This window comes from Amblyraja radiata, chromosome 1, assembly GCF_010909765.2.
Source record: "Amblyraja radiata isolate CabotCenter1 chromosome 1, sAmbRad1.1.pri, whole genome shotgun sequence".
NCBI classification, from domain to species: domain Eukaryota; kingdom Metazoa; phylum Chordata; class Chondrichthyes; order Rajiformes; family Rajidae; genus Amblyraja; species Amblyraja radiata.
The window spans coordinates 77,617,352-77,639,836 of record NC_045956.1 but is presented as its reverse complement, the minus strand read 5'-3'; the positions used below and the strand labels follow the sequence as shown (position 1 = coordinate 77,639,836).

Genomic DNA, 22,485 nt, shown 5'->3' with positions numbered 1-22,485 from the left:
AAAAGTCATGTTCAGTACATTGAAAAGCTTTTGTTGCGTGCTAACCAGTCAGCAGAAAGACAAAACACGATTACAATGTATGGATACATGATAAGGGAATAACGTTTAGTGCAAGGTAAAACCAGCAAAGTCCGATCAAGGATAGTCTGAGGGTCATCAAAGAGGTAGATAGTAGTTCAGCACTGCTCTCAGGTTGTGGGTAGGATGATTCAGTTGCCCGATAACAGCTGGGAAGAAACTGCCCCTGATTCTGGAGGTGTGCATTTTCACACTTCTATACCTTTTGCCTGATAAGAGAGGGGAGAAGACGGAGTGGTCAGGACACGACTCGTCCTTGATTATTCAGCTGACCTTGTAAGTGGAGTCAATAGAAGGGAGTTTGGTTTGTGTGATGTCTCTGTCTCCCATTCCTTTGTCTCCTTGGGTTTGTTTGCTATCCATCAGTGATTCCTCAGCTTGGAAAGCAAACTTTGCTCAGCCCTTCTCATTAAAAGGAGGATTTCTAACAACTGTGGGCAGAACTCCCGCCTTGTAGCAATAACCAGTTGGAATCAGCTGCAGCGCTGGCAGATGGGGAACTTACTGAAGGGTGGAGAGGATGCACTGCAGCCTGTGGGCAAACCTACCCAGTGTCGTAAACACCTGCCGAGCAGGCGGAGCCTCACCTGTGTCCCCGTTGCCATGGTTGTACTCAGTAATAGGCTGTACCTGCACCCATACTCCATTAGCTTCAGTGAAAGGAGGAGGGAAAGAGCTCAGCGCAGCTCTGCTTACAGGCTGCCCTTGGGTGAAATTTTGGTAACCCGAGTTAAATATTAAACAGCAGTTTCAACATTTTTTCTTCCATCGCACTAATTTGAGAGAGTGGGGACTGCTTCACAGACAGCAATGGTAAGTTTGGGGCATATTTTTGTTAAATATCAAAATGTCTCTTGGTGAGGACTAAATTTGGCTGCAAATGTCTGACAATTTTCAGCGCACTGTGCAGGAAGCAGGAGATTTTCTTCAAAGATTGAAGCCGAATGCAACAAAGCTTTGTCTGAAATGGCTGTTTTTGGCACTACTTTTCTCTTCCTCTATGCTTGGCAAAACTTTTTCACCGTCTTCGTTCTCTCGTAAAGTTCAAATCGACCAACATATTTGGTCTCCACAGAGACAAATAAGTCAGCAGAGTTGTGGCTGAGAAAGTTTGCTTTCTGCAGCTTGAACCCTACCGAAGCATTAGTGAGTCATTAACGCTCTCCCAAGATCCTCAGAAGCACAAACTCAATCAGACTTTATTGATCCTTGTTTTAACGCCGGAAACAGTAAACACGGTGGTTATAACAGGAGTTGTTACTTTTGCCCACCTTTGTTTCCCGAGGCTATATATTGGCAGTGATTTCCATGGTCACAAGGAGTAGGTGCAAGTGGGCATTCCTGTTCACAGGGGATATCGACGGCCTCTTTGTTTTGTTGGAACAGCCGTCTTCAACCCCGAGTGTGTTTTGGATGTGAACTGTTTTCATTACCAACCTCTGGAGACATTGGTGCCGCTTGTCGCAGCTCCCCTCCTCCACACCCAGTTTAGATCAGCCAAAGCACAGTTTGACAAAGATCACTCTGACTGTACATTCTGGTATTTTGTTACAAGGTGAGGTCACCACAAAGCCAAAGGAGGGGTCCAAGAACTGAATCTTTATATGCGACTACCTACTTTTTATTTGATTTTGATTAAGCAAAACTGCAGTCAGTGTTTACAATTGTGGAATCAAATCATCAGAAATGTAAATATGGTTGAAAGCAGAGAGCCTCCTTGTCACATAAACCATCGCACACAACTGGATTTTATTCTGATTATCTCTCGCGAGACTTTCTTCCTCTCTTTCTTCCCACATTTAATTTGTCCTATTTTTTGGTTTCTTTGTGGTTTATTTTGGCTGCAAGAATTAACAACATAAAACTAGATCAGAAAATATGTGTTTATAGGTACACGATAAGAAAGATGTGGTTAGGCTGGAGAGGGTACAGAGGAGATTCATCGGGATGTTGCCTGGATTGGAGGACTTTAGTTTTGGGGAGAACTTGTTTTGCTGAAGTGAAGGAGGCTGAGGAATGCCCTGCTAGAGGTCCGTTAAAATTATGAGAAACAGATAGTGTGGACAGCCAGAAGCTTTTTCTATGAGCACAAAGGTTTAATGTGAGAGAAAGGAATTTTAAAGATCATTTCAGGAAAAATATATTACATTAACAGTGGTTGATATCTGGAACTAATTGCTAGAGAAGGTAGTGAAATCAGATGCATCGCCATGTTTAAGAGACACTTAAGGGGCTGTCCCACTTGGGCGACCTAATCCGCGAGTTCTGGCGAGTTTGCCCTAGACTCATACTTGCAGCATGGTCGACACGAGGTCCTAGGAGGTCTTTGTAACCCCACTTTTTAAAAAGGGAGGGAGAGAGAAAACGGGGAATTACAGACCAGTTAGTCTAACATCGGTGGTGGGGAAAATTCTGGAGTCAGTTATTAAAGATGGGATAGCAGCACATTTGGAAAGTGGTGAATTCATTGTTTATATTTAAGAGGGAGCTAGATGTGGCCCTTGTGGCTAAAGGGATCAGGGGGTATGGAGAGAAGGCAGGGATGGGATACTGAGTTGGATGATCAGCCATGATCATATCGAATGGCGGTGCAGGCTCGAAGGACCGAATGGCCTACTCTTGCACCTATTTTCTATGTTTGTAATCTCCTTCATGCTCGAGAATGGTCCCCGCGTACTTGAGGCCTCAGTTAGGTCGCGGCATATTTTTCAACATGTTGTAAAATGCCCGCAAGTTAAAAAAGGTCGCCATGGAAAAAATCGATACTTTTTTACTCGTAGGTTTAGTCGAGGTAGGTCATGGTAGGTCGTAATGCTATCATAGGTAATCAAAGGTAGTCGAAGGTAATAGCTCCTTGAGAAAAAAAAGGTTAGTATAAAAAAAAAGGTAATGTGAACAGCAGCACGTGATGCCCTGTCATTCCAGGGCATGTTCATTCATAGCTGGAGAGTTTTTTGGAGGAGACACTTGTTTAGAGATGGCACCAAAAAGGCAGCAGCGTAGGGGCAGGGCACAACCCCAAAAAAAACCTGCCATGCAGGTGTTGCCCACCCAGGAGGAGGAGTGGCAGGAGGAGATGCCACAGGAGGTGAGAGTGCAGGAGGAGGAAGCCCTGCATGAGAGCTCCCTGGAGGAGGAGGAGGAGACAAGGGAGGTAGACAATGTCCCCACCACCACCCCATCCTTCACTGCCTCATTTGAAGGCAGCAGAACAGCCCCTACTGCTGTGTCTGACACAGCATCAGAGGCAGATGCCCCATTGGTGGTGAGGAAGGGCTGGAGGAAGGTTATACCCTATACCTTCACGGGCAGCAGGAGGTAGACCTTGTGGAATGGTTCCAGCAGAATGCCATCCTGTACGATAAAGAAAACGAGGAGTACAGGGACAGGGACAAGAAGCGCAGATTGTTCGAGGAAAAGGCGAAGGAATATCCTGACATTTATCAGGTTCTCATACTATCCAAGCCTGAATCTTCAGTGCGCTTCACCCACTGAGACCTCTTCTTGTGCTTCCTCTTCACTCTTGTTCTTGCCCTTCAGCCTTTAGGCTGCAGAAGCAAAAGGGCTGCTGCCAGCAGCAAGAGTTGTATTTTTACTGCCATCCTCCCTTGCAGTTCCTTCTTTGCACGCATGGCTCGGAATGATTTTTTTAAAAATCTGGCAGGCATTTTATAGAACAAAAAATGCAAACATGACGTCATTTTCTAAGGTGATCATTTGAGCTGTAGCCATTCGTCGTTATTCGTAGTTGGTTTTCGGTGTAGTCGACTGAGGTCCAAAGGGGTCGTCCTCACTCTCCACTATTCGGGGTCCAATTTGCCAGAGATCCTCGAATAAATCGTACATAGTCGAAGCTAGTCTTCTACATAGTCGAAGGAGGTCTTCAACATAGTCGTAGGAGGTTCTATACATAGTCGAGGAAGGTCGTAGGAGGTGTTCTACTTCGGCGAGTCAACACGACCATGACACTTTCTTTTAACTCGCCTAAACTCTTCTACACTCGCGGATTAGGTTGCCCAAGTGGGACAGCCCCTTTAGACAGGCTCTTGAATAGGCAAAGCATAGAAGAATACGGATCTAATGCAAGCAAAAATATTAATGCAGATGGATTTAAACATTGGCATGGACCATTGAGCCCTTTCCTGTGTGCTATAACTCTCTGACTGTAGCTCTCTACCCTTCGAGCAAAGGAGTGTACAAGTAATTAAACCAATGAATACTCTATCATTTATTGCCTCACAAAGTACATGACCAAGAAGTTATGAATTTTCAAGGCAGTGCGGGAGTTCCACGGTGTTAATGGCACAATCTCAAAGTTTGTCCATGTTTGTTGCAAAAGTTAGCAACTGCTGGAATAAGGGCCACAAGCAGGATGAAAACAAGCGTTCTGTTCTGTGTTCTCGCTGTTAGCGCTCCACTGGATTGCAGCGACACACATTGTCGGGCACAGGTGTGTGAGCGGGGCATCGTAAACAAGAATGTCCTCAGGAAAAAATGCCTGTAAGGTATTTCAGTAAAAGAATGGGAACAGCTTTGTGTAACAATGGCAGATCTGGCAACTTGCATCACTGCTTTGTGAGTTTGTGAACACACAAGCAATATTGTTTCCTCAAACCCTTTATCACTCAGAGTGCATCTCGAAAACATGTGCTGAGCTGAACACCTTTCACCTCGGAATCACGGAACACTCAACATAAATCATTGGATAGATTGCAAAACAAGCAGGGCATAGGTTTGTGAGATGAAAAGATTTCATAGGAACCCGAGGACCACTTTTTCAGAGTGATCAGGTTTACAGGGTGGTCGGTATATATAACAAGCTGCCAAAGGAAGTAGTTAAAGCAGGCACAAGCATGTCAAAAAAGACTCTAGTCAGTTCAAGGTTGAAAACAAAAGGATACAGAATTAAATACTGAAATCTTTTGTCTAATTTTCTTTTTGTTTCGCATTCCCCCTTTACAAACCCTCATTTCCCATCCAAAGGTGCCCGATGGAGTTGACCTCTCAGTTACGAAGGAAGCAGAAACCACGGAGTTACTCATGGCCTTTCACCTTGACCCTATTCAGTCCCCACGCACATTAGGGAGTGGTTAATCTTTCAACACTTCCCTTTCATGGCACATCAAAGTGACTCCGTGAGGAGTTACGCCATGAGGAGCGATGGGTTGAGGCAGTAACTTGTAAACCATGATCTTTGGTGGGAGTTGCCTTTTACTAGCAGCAGCAACAAAGTCCAGAAGGTATATTCAGACCTGACGTCAATCCTATTCACAAGATGTTCTGACAATTTGAATAATTAATTTAACTACACGTGACATCACTTAACCTACCTGCTGAGTGGATGAAGACTTAACTTCCAATTTAAAATAATATGCACTGTATTTTTTAATTCATTTTTGAGATCTGATATTGCTGACAAAGCCTGTATTTATTACTCAACACTAATTGTCCATGGGAAGATTATGGTGGAGCACCTTTGTGAACCTCTCTGGTGCTTCAAGCTCACACAGTGCTGTTGAGGAGGGAGATCCGCTGACCCAACGGTGATGAAAGAATGGGAAGTAATTTCCAAGTCAAAATGGCATTCCACATGGAGGAGAAACCTGCAAGTGGTGGGGATCTCAGGTTTGGAAAAGGCTTTCGGAATAGCCTGGGCGAGCAATTAGATTACACTGCAATGTTGGAAGGAAGGAAAAATTAAAGTGTCATGGAGTCATTGAGCTATATTGCATGCAAGCTGACCCGTCCCCTCCACCTTGCCAATGCCAACAAAGTTGACATCCTGGGCTGGTCCCTGAGTATGGCCCTTGCCCTCTACATCCCTCCTATCCATGTATCTGACAAAATGTATTTTAATTGAATTCCTATCCAGTTGGATTGTTACAGCTGCACCTATCCAGGCAAGTGCAGAGCATTTCCAAATTGTGTTTAGTAGATGGTGAAAAGACCTTGGTGCATCAGGAGGTGATATCACTGGATAATCAGCATCTTTGGCTGCACTTGGAGTATTGTGTTCAGTTTTGGTCACCCTGCTAGAGGAAAGATGCCATTAAGCTGGAAAGAGTGCAGAGAAGATTTCCGAGGATGTTGCCAGAACTCCAAGCCTGAGCTCTAGGGAGAGGTTGGACTTTATTCCTTGGAGCACAGAAAACTTGGCGTGATCATACAAAGCTGTATAAGATATTGAGGGGAATAGTTAGGTTAAATACAGATATTTTTTCCCAGATTAGGGGAATCAGGAACTAGTGGGCATAGGTTTGTGAGATGAAAAGATTTCATAGGAACCCGAGGACCACTTTTTCAGAGTGATCAGGTTTACAGGGTGGTCGGTATATGGAACAAGCTGCCAAAGGAAGTAGTTCAAGCAGGCACAATAACAACATTTAAAAGACATTAGGACAGGTACATGGATAGGAAGGATACTGGCCAAATGCAGGCAAATGGAACCAGCTTAGTCAAGTCAAGTCACTTTTATTTTTATAGCACATTTAAAAAACAACTCTCGTTGACCAAAGTGCTTTACATTGGTGGAGATACTAACGTTATACAACAATGGTTCATAGATTAAGTACATACATGAATACATACATATAGCCCTCCCTCAGAGGGATGTGCAGTAACCCCAAGTCAGCCGATCTGAGGGACCTGGAGGTGGTGTGGTGGGTAAGCAAACTTTTGATGTAGGTGGGGGAAAGCCCATTAAGAGCTTTGCAAACATAAAGAAGGATCTTGACATTTATTCGGAACCGCACAGGGAGCCAGTGGAGAGAGGCCAGAATCGGGGTGATGTGGTCCCTTTTTCGGGTGCCCATCAGGAGTCTCGCTGCGGCATTTTGGACCAGTTGCTGGCAGGACAGGGAAGCTTAGATGGGGCATCTTGGACGGCACGGACCGGTTGGACGGAAGGGCCAGTTTCCATATTGGAAAACTCTGTGACTCTGACTGCTCTCAAAGTCGTATTATTTATGTGGCTTGTCCAGTTATGTTTCTGGTCATTGGTGACCCCAAGGATATTGATGGTGGTATACTCAACAACAATAATGCTATTGAATATCAAGGGTAGGTGGGTAAACTCTTTATGGATGGAGATGATCATTGCTGACAACTGTGTGGCACAAATATTACTTGCCATTTATGGGCCCACATCTGAATCTTGTCTAAGTCTTGCTGCCTGCAGTCCGAGTTGCTTCATTCATGGGAAGTTGCAAATGGAATTGGCTATTGTGACATCATACACACTTCTCACCTTATTTCGGAAGGAAGGTTATCGATGAAGCAGTTGAAGATGGTTGGGTCCAGGACGCTGCCCTGAGAAAGAGCAATACAGCACTGGAACACGTCCTTCCACTCATCATGCCTGTGCTGACCCTGATGCCAGATCTTGCCATAGAGGGAGTACAGAGAAGGTTCACCAGACTGATTCCTGGGATGTCAGGACTTTCATATGAAGAAAGACTGGATAGACTCGGCTGGTACTCGCTAGAATTTAAAAGATTGAGGGGGGATCTTATAGACACTTACAAAATTCTTATGGGGTTGGACAGGCTAGATGCAGGAAGATTGTTCCCGATGTTGGGGAAGTCCAGAACAAGGGGTCATTGTTTAAGGATAAGGGGGAAATCTTTTAGGACCGAGATGAGAAAAACATTTTTCACACAGAGAGTGGTGAATCTCTGGAATTCTCTGCCACAGAAGGTAGTTGAGGCCAGTTCATTGGCTATATTTAAGAGGGAGTTAGATGTGGCCCTTGTGGCTAAAAGGATCAGGGGGTATGGAGAGAAGGCAGGTATAGGATACTGAGTTGGATGATCAGCCATGATCATATTGATGGCGGTGCAGGCTCGAAGGGCCGAATGGCCTACTCCTGCTCCTATTTTCTATGTTTCTATGTTTCTATCAGTAATCCCAGCTCTCTGCACGTGGTCTATATCGCTGTGATCTACTTCGTGCCTGTGCATGTGATGGTTTATGTGCCTCTTAAAGTTTGTTGTTGTATCCCACTTCTACCCTCTCACCTTTATGCTCTGCCCTGTACATTTGACAGTTCCATCCTAGGACTCTGACTGTCTATCCTATCTATGCCCGTCATATTATTATAAACTTCTATCATGTGGCACCTCAACCTTCGACGCTCCAGAGAAGACAATCCTAGTTTGTCCAATGCTCCTTATAGCAAATACTCTCTAATCCAGGCAACATCGTGGTAAAACTCTGCTTCACTCTCCGCGCAGCCTCCACATCTTTTCTGTAATGTGATGACCAGAACTGCACACAATACTCCAATTGTGGCCTAACCCAAAGTTTTATACAGCTGCAACATAACTTCCTGATTATTATACTCCAATGACGTCCTACATTTTTAATCTACAGAACTATTTGCACCCGTTATTGATACGTCGTCATTGTGCATTCTAACCAAGGATATATTTGCTAAGTTAAGGTCGTAGCAACTCTCAATCAGCTAGATTGAGCAGGCCACATTATCAACAATCCCAGTATCAGACTCCCGAAACAGCTGCTCGATTCCGAGCTCTGCCGTGGGAGGAGATTACCAGACGGACACAGAAAAAGATACAAGGATGTATAAAGATCCTCCTCGGTGAAATGCAACATCCCCACTGACCCCTTGTGAGTCTTTAGCCTGTGACTACTCAAAATAGGTAAGGATGATGCCAGATGATATTGAGAACTTGAAGCTGTGCATTGGGACTATATAGACATCCTGAGTAAATGGTGGAAGGAGGAGACCTTGTCATGAACTCCCATACCCCCACACTATCAGCCATTCCCCGGTCTATCTATGGAAGTCTACAGTTCCACATTGGCCTCCTTGGGCACCTTGGAAACCACAAAACCAGAGTGGAGTAAGTAATGTAGAAACAAGGAACTGCAGATGGTGGTTTACAAAAAAAGACACCAAGTGCTGCAGTATCTCAGCAGGTCAAGCAGTATCTCTGGAGAATATGGATAGGCAACATTTTGGGTTGGAATGCTTCAGATCAAGAAGGATCCCCACCGGAAACGTCACCTACCCATGTTCTCCAGAGATCCTCCTGACCTGCTAAATTACTCCAACACTTTGTGTCTCTTTTTGTGGAGCAGGTAATCCCTGATCCCAAGTAACTGCTCAACTTTAACTATACACCAGTTCCCCTATCACTGACACCAAGGGGCAGAGCTCGATATAATAACCTCTCCATTTTTATCATGGATGGAATGTTTGGAATTCTAAAATTGATGACATGTTGACACAATGCAAATATTTAAGCAAATGGAATTTGGTAAATGAATGAAGACAGCACAATGTCCTGTATTGTATAACCACATACAGTATCTAATGGTTAAAATAATGCACTTCTTAAAACCTGCCTTTTCTGGTTGTCTCAATATTTCCATTTATGCTTTAATGTCAAATATTGCTTGAAAATGCCTCTTTAAAGCTTCTAATATGTCAAAGGCACTATGTGCATTTAGTGATTCGGTATGCCCATGGATAATGACGAGCGTTATACAGTTGCATATGTGTTGTTACCCTTTCTTAATTAACCAGACTCTTATAGGGCCCTTAGGAATCTTAGGAATCATTGACACGTCAACACCAATTGCTGCCGTAATCCAATAAAGTCATTTGACAAGAATATCCAGATTCTACAGCCGGTCCAGCTCAATTGCAGTAATTACATGTTGTTGATTGAACAATTCCCCAACCCCAACCACAATCCTTGAAGTAACCTGCCAACAAATCTCCACTCACACCACGTGAAGCAAAGAGAGAAAGTAAATTTTCAACACAATCAGAATTGGAAAAGGACAATAACAATCACTCCCATATCTGCAACATTGGGACTGTAATTATCGACAAATTCCAAACTCCAAAATTATCTCTCCACCACATCCATAGCTTTGGTTACACAGCATTACAAAACCATTAAACCATTTACGGATACAATTCAGTCAATTATGAGGTCAATGGAGTCAAAGGCATCAGTCCTGTTGAAGAGTAAGCCAGGAAACTGTTCATTTGTAGAAACGAGGAACTGCAGATGCCGGTTTACAAAAAAAGAAATAAAGTGCTGCAGTAACACAGCAGGTCAGGCAGCATTTCGGGAAAAGATGGATAGGTGATATTTCGGGTTGTGACCCTTCTTCAGGCTGATTGTAGGGGGAGGGAAGAAAGCTGGGAGGGGCTGGGCAAAGCCTGTCAGGTAATAGGTTGATACAGGTAAGAGGGGAGGGGGGGGTTCATAGAGATGGATGGACAAAGACCAGAGATGAAAAGACAGAAGGCGTGAGACAATAGGATTGAAGAGGTGAATTGTGAAACTGGAGGAAGGAATGTAAGTGGAAGGAGAGGGGGAAGGGAGAAATAGGTACGAGTCCAGGTGGAGCTTTGGAGAGAGATCGGGGGGAGGATGGGGTGGTGGGAAGAAAGAGAATGTGGAGCAAGAAGGGAGGGGGGTGAGGTTCGATTTACCTACAATTGGAGAATTCATTATTCATACCATTGCGTTGCAAGCTATGCAAGCGGAATATTTACTTGTCACGTTCACGTGGTTTGCCATTTGTGACTTTTGAGAAGAGCTGTTTTGGTTCTGTGGCACTATGGAAACCTTACTGGAGGGATTTGTAAATATTGACCTTGTGATCAATGCCCACACCCTATAAATTTGAAAAATGATAGAGGATTAAATAGCACAATTTAGATGACAATCACACTTAGGAACATTGGAAAAGAGGTGAAGGTTGGTGATTGGGACAGCGGTATGAGAGGGCAGTCATAGTGAAAGTGAAAGAACAGCAGTGTAAATGATAACAATGGGAGGGGACAAGTTGGAAAGCGGGCTGTACCGCAGGGAAGCGGGAATGGGTGTGAGGGAACAGGAGGGTGGTCTTGTGTGCAGGATCAACTATGATGGGGCATGAGTGGAGATGGAACAAAAACCATCTATAAACAATGGCACAAGAGAGGAAATGTGGATCCATGGAGCAAGGAGATGTTTGGGGTCATCAGGAAGCCTTTCCTCCTGGTAAATGAGAGTTTGAGCCATTATTGATGTGAGCCTCTAGATGAGGAGAGAGGAGTTTTGGTGAAGAGTTTCCAGTAGATAAAACAATGTAGAAACAAGGAAGTGCAGATGCCGGTTTAAAGAAAGTAGAGACAGACTGCTGGAGTAGCTCAGTCGGTCAGGCAGCTGCAGGGATCACATGCATAGGCAACGTTTCAGGTCGGGACCCTTAATCAGATTAATTGTCCCCAGAGGAAACAATGAAAAGACAGAAGTCAAACAATAGATGACATGTGACTTGTCCTATCAGAATGGGAGTAAGCGAGTGCTCTGCTCCGCTCTCCCCATGATCAATGCTCCTTGTCTTGTTCCTACCCAACAACAGTGCACAGGGAGGAGCAGCGCCACCCACTGTCAGACAGCTCTTGTTACCTCACATACTTCCAGCTGGACAAATGCAGAATCTGGCCTGGTCCGCTACTCTTTCAAGGATTAACATTTTCATTGCATAATTCTTTATTTTTCAGAAAACTATGCTCCACACTCCATCTGCTCTGTTTGACCTGGTACTGCCATAATTCAGTAGCTGCATGGTCAGACAGGGACTCAATTTCCATAACCACAGCTAATTATGTTTTAAAACCAGTTGTGAGACGATTCATGAGCTACCATGGTTGGGGAGGTGGGGGGGGGGGGGGGGGGGTGTATTGGAGGAATGTACTTTTTAATTATTTTAATATCAATAGCTGACATAGTTTGTGTAGTAAGGAGACACAAGGAACTGCAGATGCTGGAATCTTGAGCAAAACACAAAGTGCTGGAGGAACTCAGTGTGACAGGCAGCATCTATGGAGGAAATGGACAGGCGACATTTTGGATCAGAACCCTTCTTCAGACTGGATTTCAAATTCCTGTATCTTTTTCCCAATTGTAGCAGTGAGTCTGAAGAAGAGCCCGGACCCGAAATACCTGTCCATGTCTTCCACGGATTTTGCCTGCGAAGTGTTTTCAGGTGGTCAGCGTGGACTCGGTGGGCCGAATGGCTGTGCTGTATCTGTGCTGTATCTCTAAACTAAACTAAAAAAAGTACCATCTCCATTTGTAATAAGACTTGCAGCTACCCCAGCAGTGTGGAATGTCACATCATGATGGCTGCACCAATTTCTGCGTATATCCGACTCCCTATCATGCAAAGCTGTGCAAACAATGACTACGAAGCAAGAGCACAGTTATCTCTGTAACCTTGCTTTCCATTTCACCTTAGTGCCAGTTGCTGATTAATGTGCCAGATAATCTCTTATTTGCCCATTTCTTTTCTCCTACATTTTCCGAGCTGCTCTCATCAGGAATGACTCCACGGATGTGGAAAACCTTCATTACCTTTTGCAGGTGGCCTTGCATCTCACAGAAGCCATGGCAATGAATGTGCACAGTATCACTATCTTTATTGGGTGGTGATTCATCCTTTGGATGCTCATCGTGAACTGAATGTTATGGACTTAATTACAGCAAAGGGAGTTAATGTCTCACTTAATGTCTCTCCCAGTGTTCGACTAATATAATGGATGGCAATTGTAAATATTGAGAACAGACGTTTAATTTTCACCTTCACCTTCTTGACACTACCCCTCCAATACAATTTTGCTGCTTCTCACCACATGGTGCAAAGACCAGATCAGGATCTTGCCCTGACACAGGTTCAGAAGTTCTAGGCCATTCGGAGTGGCCATACCCGACTGCATATGGAAATACACAGTTACTGAGTCCAAAATAATGGAGTGGCCATACCCAACATACCCATAACTGGTTATGTCAGCCTCGGCTTTCTTCTGTGCCCAAAGCCACTCTCTTCTTCCACTAGCTCTGAGCATTTCTGTTTTGATGGAAAGTGAATGCATAGAGTGGTTACGAAGGAAAAAGATGAAAGAGGTAGTTTGCCTAGCTACCTTACCTCACACTGCTTGTTAATGGCTACCAAAGGGTTAATATAAGATAACTCTTCTGGCTTGTTATATTCTCCAAAAGGCCGCAGGTTACATTATCAAGCAACTTACAAACAGGAAGAATGATTGGGTGAAGTACAGGAACAATACTCAACCTTGGCATGGTAGTATATGGTGAATGATGGGTCTGCTCTTTGATACAGATTACTTTTCTCTCCTTTTCACTGTAAAGTAATACTGGGAAGTGTATAACCGGCAGAGGGGTTAAAAATGCTATTGTCTGACTGCTCAGACTTCCTGGTGACCCATGACTCAGCATATGAAATAAAAGGTGCATCATTCAAGTTTCACAAGTTCTATATATATACCTGCCCTTTCATGTAATAAAAGCATTTATTACTCAGGAAATACTCAGCAGGTCAATCTAAATTTGTGGGGAGATGATAGATAACATTTCAAGTTAATGATCTTGCATCAGAACTGAAAATAAGCCAAAAATTAAATATGTGAAGAAAAAGAGAAGAAGGGGAATGTCCATGATAGGGTGGAGCCCACGATTGAGTGAGTGAATTAAAACAGGAGAGGAAAATAATGGAAAAGATTCAATGCTGGGTAGGACTTGAACAGTAATGGGTAGAGCTCCGGAGAGTGTTGCACAACTTGGAGATCTGGGAGAACATGTGCATGGCTCCCTGAACAGATGAACGGTGTGGTAAAGAAGGCATTTGGCGTGCTTTCCTTCATTGAAAAGATATTGAGCCCAAAATCGGGTCAACACGATGCAGCTGTAAAAGTCATTGGTGAGACCACACTTGGAGTAATATGTGCACTTCTGGTTGCCAAGCAAAAGGGAGGATGTGTTAAACTGGTAAGAGTGTGTAAGAGATTTAGATAAAGTTACCTGAACCTGCCGGCTTGAGTTGTAAGGAGAGGATAGATAGGCTGGGGCAGTTTTCTTTAGAGTTTAGGAAGATGAGGTGTATTATTGAACAATACAAAATCACGAGAGGTATGGATAAATTAAAGCTCGCAATCTTTTTCCCAGTGTAGAGGATTCAAACATTAGATGGCATAAGGTTAAGGTTAGAGAGAAGAGGTTTAAGTGGGATCTCAAGGGCAAGTTTATCAGAAGGTAGTTTGTATCTGGAATGAGTTACCAGAGGAAGCTGGTACCAGAGGAAGCATGTAAGAAGGAACTGGAGATGCTGATTTAAACCGAAGATTGACACAAAAAGCTGGAGTGTCCCTGAAGAAGACAGACAATCTGAAGAAAGGTCTTAACCCGAAACGTCACCTATTCCTTTTTTCTATAGATGCTGTCTGACCCGCTGAGTTACTTCAGCTTTTTGTGTCTATCTCCACTACAGAAGCGGATGGAATTACAACTTTCAAAAAACATTTGGACAGATATATGGATAGGAAGGATTTGGAGGGATATGGGCCAAGTAGGAGTGCTAACGCGTCATGTTTCCTGTACTATAATTCTATTGTCTTTGAACCTGTTCACCAACATTTCTGGGCTTTATAGCTCAACATGCATGCATCTCCATTTAACTGGTCAATTAACACTGCTGGTTTTGAAATTAGAGAATTTGGCTCTCATTTCTTTACAGCAGTGGCTTCAGGGCTTTCGGAAGAATGAGCTATATTTTTTTAAATGTGGATGTTCTGTTTTTCATTTCAGGCCAGCTACAGCGTGGATCCAGGCCCTGAAAGTTTTTCAAATCTCCAGAGCCAAGTGAATGATGTAAAAGGAATCATGACACAGAATATAGAAAAGGTTCTGGACAGAGGAGAGAAGCTGGATGACCTCATCATTAAAACAGATGATCTCCAAGCTACAGTCAGTATCCGAGGGCATTATCAATAAATAAATAGCCTGATTATTGAATGAATTCCCACCATTGTCCTTCCCTTTGATTGCCTTAATATAAGGCTGATCATGCTGATCTCTAGTAATGTCTCCATGCCTTTACGTGAGAGGAACAATTATGGTGATAATTTATAACAAATGACTAGACCAAGTGCAGACCCGTTGGGTCTGTTCCCCCAACCTGCGGTTGTGGGGGGGAGGCGGCATGCAGCGTCACACACACTAACTATCCCCCCCCCCCCCCCCCGCACTCATGGGGGAGAGAGGGGGGGAGAGGAGAGGATTGAGGGGGGAGAGGAGAGGAAAGGGGGGGGGAGAGGAGAGGAAAGGGGGGGGAGAGGAGAGGAAAGGGGGGGGAGAGGAGAGGAAATGGGGGGGGGAGGAGAGGGGGGGAGAGGAGAGGGGGGGAGAGGAGAGGGGGGGGAGAGGAGAGGGGGGGAGAGGAGAGGGGGGGAGAGGAGAGGGGGGGAGAGGAGAGGGGGGGAGAGGAGAGGGGGGAGAGGAGAGGGGGAGAGGAGAGAGGGGGGAGAGAGGGGGGGAGAGAGGGGGGAAGAGAGGGGGGAGAGGAGAGGATTGAGGGGGGGAGAGGAGAGGAGGGAGAGGAGAGGAAAGGGGGGGTGATGAGAGGAAAGGGGGGGGAGAGGAAAGGGGGGGAGAGGAGGGGGGGGGAGAGGAGAGGGGGGGAGAGGAGAGGGGGGGAGAGGAGAGGGGGGGAGAGGAGAGGGGGGAAGAGAGGAGAGGATTGAGGGGGGGGAGAGGAGAGGATTGAGGGGGGGAGAGGAGAGGAAAGGGGGGGGAGAGGAGGGGGGGGGGAGAGGAGAGGGGGGAGAGGAGAGGGGGGGAGAGAGGAGAGGGGGTGGAGAGGAGAGGGGGGAGAGGAGAAGGGGGGAGAGGAGAAGGGGGGGAGAGGAGAGGGGGGGAGAGGAGAGGGGGGGGAGAGGAGAGGGGGGGAGGCGGCATGCAGCGTCACACAACTAACTATCCCCCCCCCCCCTGCACTCACGGGGGAGAGAGGGAAAAGAGGGGGAGAGAGGGGGTGTGCTGAGAGGGGAGGGGGAGAGGTGGGGAGCAGGGAGGGGGAGGGAGGGTGGAAGGAAGGGGGTAGGGGTGTGTGGAGGGAGGGGGTTTAGGGGAGGAATTGTGGGGGAGGGGATGGAGAGGAGAAAAAGAGGGGAGAGAGAGGGGGGGAGAGAGGGGAGAGGAGAGGGGGTGGGAGGAGAGGGGGGGAGGAGAGGGGGGGAGGAGAGGGGGGGAGGAGAGGGGAGGAGGAGAGGGGGGGGAGGAGGGGGGGAGGAGAGGGGGGGGAGGGGAGAGGGGGGGAGGGGAGGGGGGGAGAGGAGAGGGGGAGGAGGAGAGGGGGTGAGGAGGGGGGGAGGAGAGGAAAGGGGGGGAGAGGAGAGGGGGGGAGGAGAGGGGGGTGAGGAGAGGAGACGGGGAGGGAGAGGAGAGGGGGAGGGAGAGGAGAGGGGGAGGGAGAGGAGAGGAGGGGGGAGAGGAGAGGGGGGAGAGGAGAGGGGGTGAGGAGAGGGGGGAGAGGAGAGGGGGGAGAGGAGAGGGGGGGAGAGGAGAGGAGAGGGGGAGGAGGAGAGGGGGGAAGAGGGGGGGGGGGAGAGGAGAGGGGGGGAAGAGGAAAGGGGGGGGGGAGAACCTAAAAAACATTTTAGAACCAAAAAAGACACATTCTGCAAGCATTGTAGAACCAAAAGAGACACTTTTTGCAAACATTTTAGAACCAATAAACACTTTTTGCAAACATTTTAGAACCAATAGACACATTCTGCAAGTGTTTTAGAACCACTAAGGACACTTACATTTGAGTAGACATGTGTTCAGTGTTATTCACAGCTCAGAGAAACGTGACCTTCTGCCTTCCTCCAGCTTGCAGACACTGATTGAGGCGCACCACTTCCTGGTTTTATAGTCCCTCCCCCCTGCTGCCAGCAGGGGCAGCAGAGAGAATGGGGAATTTTGTAAAATCATTAATATCTCTGTCATTTTTCATCGACGGGAAAAATCCTCGGCACACATACGACGGAGCGGGGCTCTGAGCAAGGTGGCCAAAAATGACGGCCGTAGGTGGCGGCGTTCTCTCGGAAATCGCAGCACAGATGGCCAAAACCGGTCAAGAACAGACTTTTAGTGATATAGATATAGATAGATAGATTTACAATAAACAGCAGGGATTGTTGAATAATTTTAAATCAGTGTTTTGTGTATTCAACAAGGAAGGTGCCATGCTGGATTGTGTTCTGTGCTGGGATAACATGTGGGATATGGGCTTCATTACCTAATTAGACACCGATTGAAAATAGACACCGGCTTCTTTTTAACTAGAAATTAATTGCAGTGAGGAAGAAAAGGACCTGATGCTGATTAAGTAGATGGTGCATTCAGCAGCCAATTTATCAGATGTTTAAATAGAGGGTAGTCTATAGATTCGTGGCAGTACAATGATCAAGTACAACTGAAACAGAACCAGCCTCCAAATATCTCCCTAAGGCAGATCAGAATAATTGACTACACCTGAACTGATTGGTGGCTGACAGTGTTTAACCAAGTGTGTATGGTGAAATGATGCTGGGAACAAACTGGACTTGGTTACACTGTTTTACATAACATAGGGTGGACAATATTTCAGGAACCCACTCCTGCTGCCCCTGCACAATACATGAGGAGCATCGTGACAGTTTATCACTTTTCAGGGAACTAGAGTGCTGAGAAGTGGATTAGATATTGCATGCAGACTATGAACAGCCTGATAAAATGAGGTTGTATTTCTGAATTTTTTATGGAGCCAGGATCGGAATCGTATTGCGCGAGAGAGCCGGTGGGAGGGGAGGGGCGCTGACTTTGATGTCGAGCCCGAGCCCCTCCCCGTGGGAGCTCTTGAGAGGCGGCAATTAGGTGTGAGGTGGGAGGTTTAGTCGAGGCGAGATTTAGTGAGTTGAGGTTTAAGTGTGAGGTGAAGTTTAGTCGAGGTGAAAAACCAGATTCATTTCAAGGAAAACAAAAAAATCGGAATTCCGATTTAAATCGGAACAATATCTGGACTAAAATCGCTTCTGGGGCCTTCTGGCTCCATAAAAAATTAGGGGCCCTGAAGCTTAAGCTTCATTAATTTCATAGTAGATCCGCCCCTGGTACTGGGTGATGGGGGGAGTAACGTGAGATGAGTGGAAAGTAATGTGTGCATGAGAGCACCTTAGTAGATAAGAAAGAGGTGGTGATGGTGGGGGACCTGAAATTTGAGAATTCGGTGTTCATGGCGTGGGGTTGTAGGCTACCAAGTGGAATATGAGATGCTGTTCTTCCAGTTTGCTGGTGGCCTCACTCGGGCAGTGGAGGAGCCTGAGGCTGGACAGGTCGGTGTGGGAATGGGAAGTGGATTGCAACCGGGAGCTCCAGCTGGCCCTACAGACAAAGCCCTTTCAGTGTGTTCTTCTTTGCAGGAAGCTAATTTATAGGGGCCTCTATCCCGACAGGTTTCATTTGTAGCTCTACTGGTTGTACCGGTCTGAAAGTGAGCTAATTTTCTACAGCAGAAAGATTTCAATAAGCAAGACTACAAGGTTCAAGTTCAAGTGAATTTATTGTCATGTGTCCCTGTATAGGACAATGAAATTCTTGCTTTGCTTCAGCACACAGAACATAGTAGGCATTTACTACAAAACAGATAAGTGTGTCCATATACCATAATATAAATATATACTATTAAATCCAGCAAAAAAAAGCTGAGAAATGTGGGTGGGTTAGATAGAAAATATCTTGTGTAAATAAACCAACCCACCAAGTCGAGCTAACGCTTTCCTTAAAGCTCTACCAAATGAACTGTGATTCAGACTGTTCCAGCTGCTACGGTCAGGCAAACGCCTCCGTTGCCATGCTGTAAGAACGGAGAGGTTGAGAAGGAGTTTCTTCCCAGAGGCCATTCGGACTGTAAATCTCACCAGGGACTAACTTTACTGAATGTTTTTCCTTCCAATATTTAATATGTAAAAGAATATAATAATAATAAATACTTTATTGATGCCCTCAGGGAAATTCAGATGTCCAGAATATGTGTGTGTTTATGATTGTTTATAGTTTGTTTGGTTGTTTGTTTGTTTGTCTTTTTGCACAAAGTCCGCGAGCATTGCCACTTTTCATTTCACTGCACATCTCGTATTTGTATGTGACGAATAAACTTAACTTGACTTGATCATACTCCATACATTTTACCAGACCAGGAAAGAAATTGCTTTATAATTCAAACCAAACTTTGTCTCCTCATTTCAGTTAAGTTAAGGAAATGGAACTGCAAAAGGCACAAATATCTGGCATTTGTAAAAGCCAGGTGCTTTTGTTGGACCTCTGCATCTGGATATTGTACAAATTGGTAGAGAGGAATGTATCCATAAAGATAAGGCACCCAGACTAATTGCAAAAAGGCACAACTATCCCCAACTGGGTATGGACAGTAGGCACAAATGTATAACATTAACATTGATTATTCCACATGAGCCGGGCTCCTGTTTACCAGAGGCATTGCCTGAGGGGTCACTCAGAGGATTTTTGTTATCTCTCCATTTTGCTGAAATGCAAATCCCAAATTATCTGTTCTGAGGATGAATGTGATGAGGCCATCTTGGCACATTCTACACCAATAATCTGAATTTCCTATCCTCTTTGTTTCAGGCTGATTCTTTTCAGAAAACATCCACAAAAATCGCAAGGAAGATGTGGTGGAAAAACACAAAAATGATGATTATCCTTGTAGTAATCGTGGTTATAATCGTCATCCTCATCATCCTCCTTGCTACTGGTGTTATCCCAACATAAGTCTGCCTGACTCCCACTGCCAGGACTAGTTTCAATCAATTTCATTGTGTAAATATATAATGCATTTTTTTCTCTGGTATGTGTATTAAATACTATAAATTATCAGCTTTCCAAGCTGATGTATGTAAAATATTTTTTTAATGGGTGATACAACTACTAATATTTGAAATAACATTCCCAGAAGTGTAGATAGCTTTATCAATATTACGTACTGTACATGCCATTTGAAATCCTTGTAAGACCTATTGTCCCTTCTCCCCGTGTAAATTTCCTTCTCAATGATTCAGATACTTTATTGTCACATGTACCTAGTACAGTGAATGCATAGAACTTGGTAAAATCACACAGCAGACCTCTCCTTGGCAGTACACAAGTGTCTGGCGCCGACAATTTCCTCATCAATCTGCATAATTGTATTACTGAGATAAATGTTACAGTGCAATTGAACTACAGTTTTCATTTCCACACAGGAGTATAGCATAGGCCCAGTCATCATGATATCCCTTGGCAAGCACTTTCCAGTAGGGAGCATTGGAAAGTACACAAAAGCACAGAAAAGATATCAAGCACAATTGCTGCAGCCTAATTTCTAACCCAGTTAAAGTCAATTGAATTTACAGAACATGCCTGTTGCAGGTCTAGGGAGGAAAACATTTTCATTCATCATATCCATGAATATTGTTTTTTAGAACTGTTTCTTTCTCTTTACCCACTGAGATGTATAATAGCTGATTTCTAGTGTGTTGTTACAGAACTGGTAGGTGGAAGAGATATGTAAAGAGAAACAAGAGTAGCGAAGGAAGAAAACATCCAGCAATGATACATTATAACTTTGGATCAAACCTCGTGCAGGATCTTACCAAACAAATATGAACTTGGCTTCATTGTTTCAATAGATTTCTTGGCGTAAGCAAAATGGAATTAGGAAGGGGAGATAGTAAACAGGAAGAATAATAAAAAAATAATCTGGAAATGTATAACTTTAAATAGATACATTATAATCCAGTTTATTTAGCCTACTTGTTCAGTCACCTCATTTATAAAATAGATTATTATTGTAGAGAAGATCTTAAGGGTTGCTTCAATGTCAAATAAATCTTAAGAACAAGTTCAAGTTCAAGTGAGTTTATTGTCAGGTGTCCCTGTATAGGACAATGAAATTCTTGCTTTGCTTAAGCACACAGAAAATAGTAGGAATTTACTAAACAGATAAATGTGTCCATATACCATGATATAAATATATACACACATGAATAAATAAACTGATAAAGTGCAAATAGCAGAACAAGTCACATAGTTTGTGGATGGTAACTGAAGTGACTTTAATAAGTGTTAAATCCGTATCTGGGTTGAAAGATGTTCTCAGCCTGTAACATGACAAAGCCATTAAATCAAGGACGAGGCGCTCCTCGGCCACTACCTCGCCCATTTGGCAGAATGTATAGAAGTGTGAAAACAAACACCTCCCCATCAGGCAACTGAGCCATCCTACCAATGACTAGAGCAGCCCTGAGCTACTATCTATATTAGTGGAGATCCTCGGACTATATTTGACCAAACTTTACTAGATGTTTTTCTTGCACTAAACATTATTCATGTTATTCCCTTTATCATGTATCTGTACACTGTGGATGGCTCGATTGTAATCATGCATTGTCTTGCTGATTGGTTAACACGTAACAAAAGCTTTTCACTGTACCTCGGTACGCATGACAATAAAATAACTTCAAAATGGAAATGCAAACATTTTGAAGCAATATGCTACAATGGTACATATAAGATAATACCAAGTCAAAACGTCAGCCCACATTAAAGCTATGTAAAAATACATGCATCACATGGTAGCTCAAACTCTCGCGGTCAGCATTACTATCCTATTAGTGTTGTTGGATCCCAAACAGTTAACCTGTTAAACAGCAAGCAGGACACAGGTACTGTAGGAATGTTAAGCAAATATTTCCTATTACTAGATTTCTATAGCAAGTTACAGTATCAAATCTGTGTATACCAGCTCAGCATGTAATCCTTTTCCCCCACCCTATGGAAACAAGTGTGTAATTTTGTAAAAGGTGGTGATCATTCCACTAAATTATGTTTCATTAATGGAGAACATCTTGCTCTTGGTACCTCAAAAGAACCTATCCAATTACTTAGTAAATTATTTCCCAAATAGTCCTGCTTCATGTCCATCTAAATTCCTTTTGCTTCCATGGTTTTAGGCAGTGCATTCCCAATTCATTATTGCTCACTGCATAAATGTATTTTCATCATGCCTTTGTACTGTGGATATGTAGTCTATGGTTCACTTCCATACCCACTTCTTATTTAGATGTATTTTGTTTTTGATCAGCTTCATTAAAATGCCACGGATCCATTTGCAACTTTCTCAACTGATCTGCAACATTCAAAGATTTGTTCGTCTCTATTGCATTTCCCCTTAAAAAATGTGGTGTTTACTTCACATTGACTCAAACCATTATTTTTATTGAACTTCTGACCAACAGGTACATCTAGAGATCACCAGGTCAATAAAATAAAAGCACAATAATTGTCGTAGTCTGTACTTTCTTCAAAACATGGTTGGCCTATGGTGAATTTACACGTTCCAACTATTGATCACCCGATGACACTAGCTCCATGGTTTCTAGATCTGCTGATTAACAATCTTCTTGATTGAATACTTGGTGTAACATTGGTTTAAGCAGTTTGCTTGCCTTCTCTGGTTAGGTAATAGATACCAAGTAGATAGAAGAGAAAACTGCTTAAC

The 22,485-nt window shown here is 44.2% G+C and overlaps 1 protein-coding gene across 1 annotated transcript; it reads left to right on the top strand.

Moving 5' to 3' along the window:
* The first annotated feature begins 704 nt into the window (after positions 1–704).
* Positions 705–22,266, top strand: LOC116975899 (vesicle-associated membrane protein 8-like). Its single transcript, XM_033025278.1, has 3 exons — positions 705–891; positions 14,712–14,870; positions 19,575–22,266. The coding sequence occupies exons 1-3, from the start codon at positions 889–891 to the stop codon at positions 19,716–19,718; spliced, it is 306 nt and encodes a 101-aa protein (XP_032881169.1). The 5' UTR covers positions 705–888; the 3' UTR covers positions 19,719–22,266.
* The last annotated feature ends 219 nt before the right edge of the window (positions 22,267–22,485 follow it).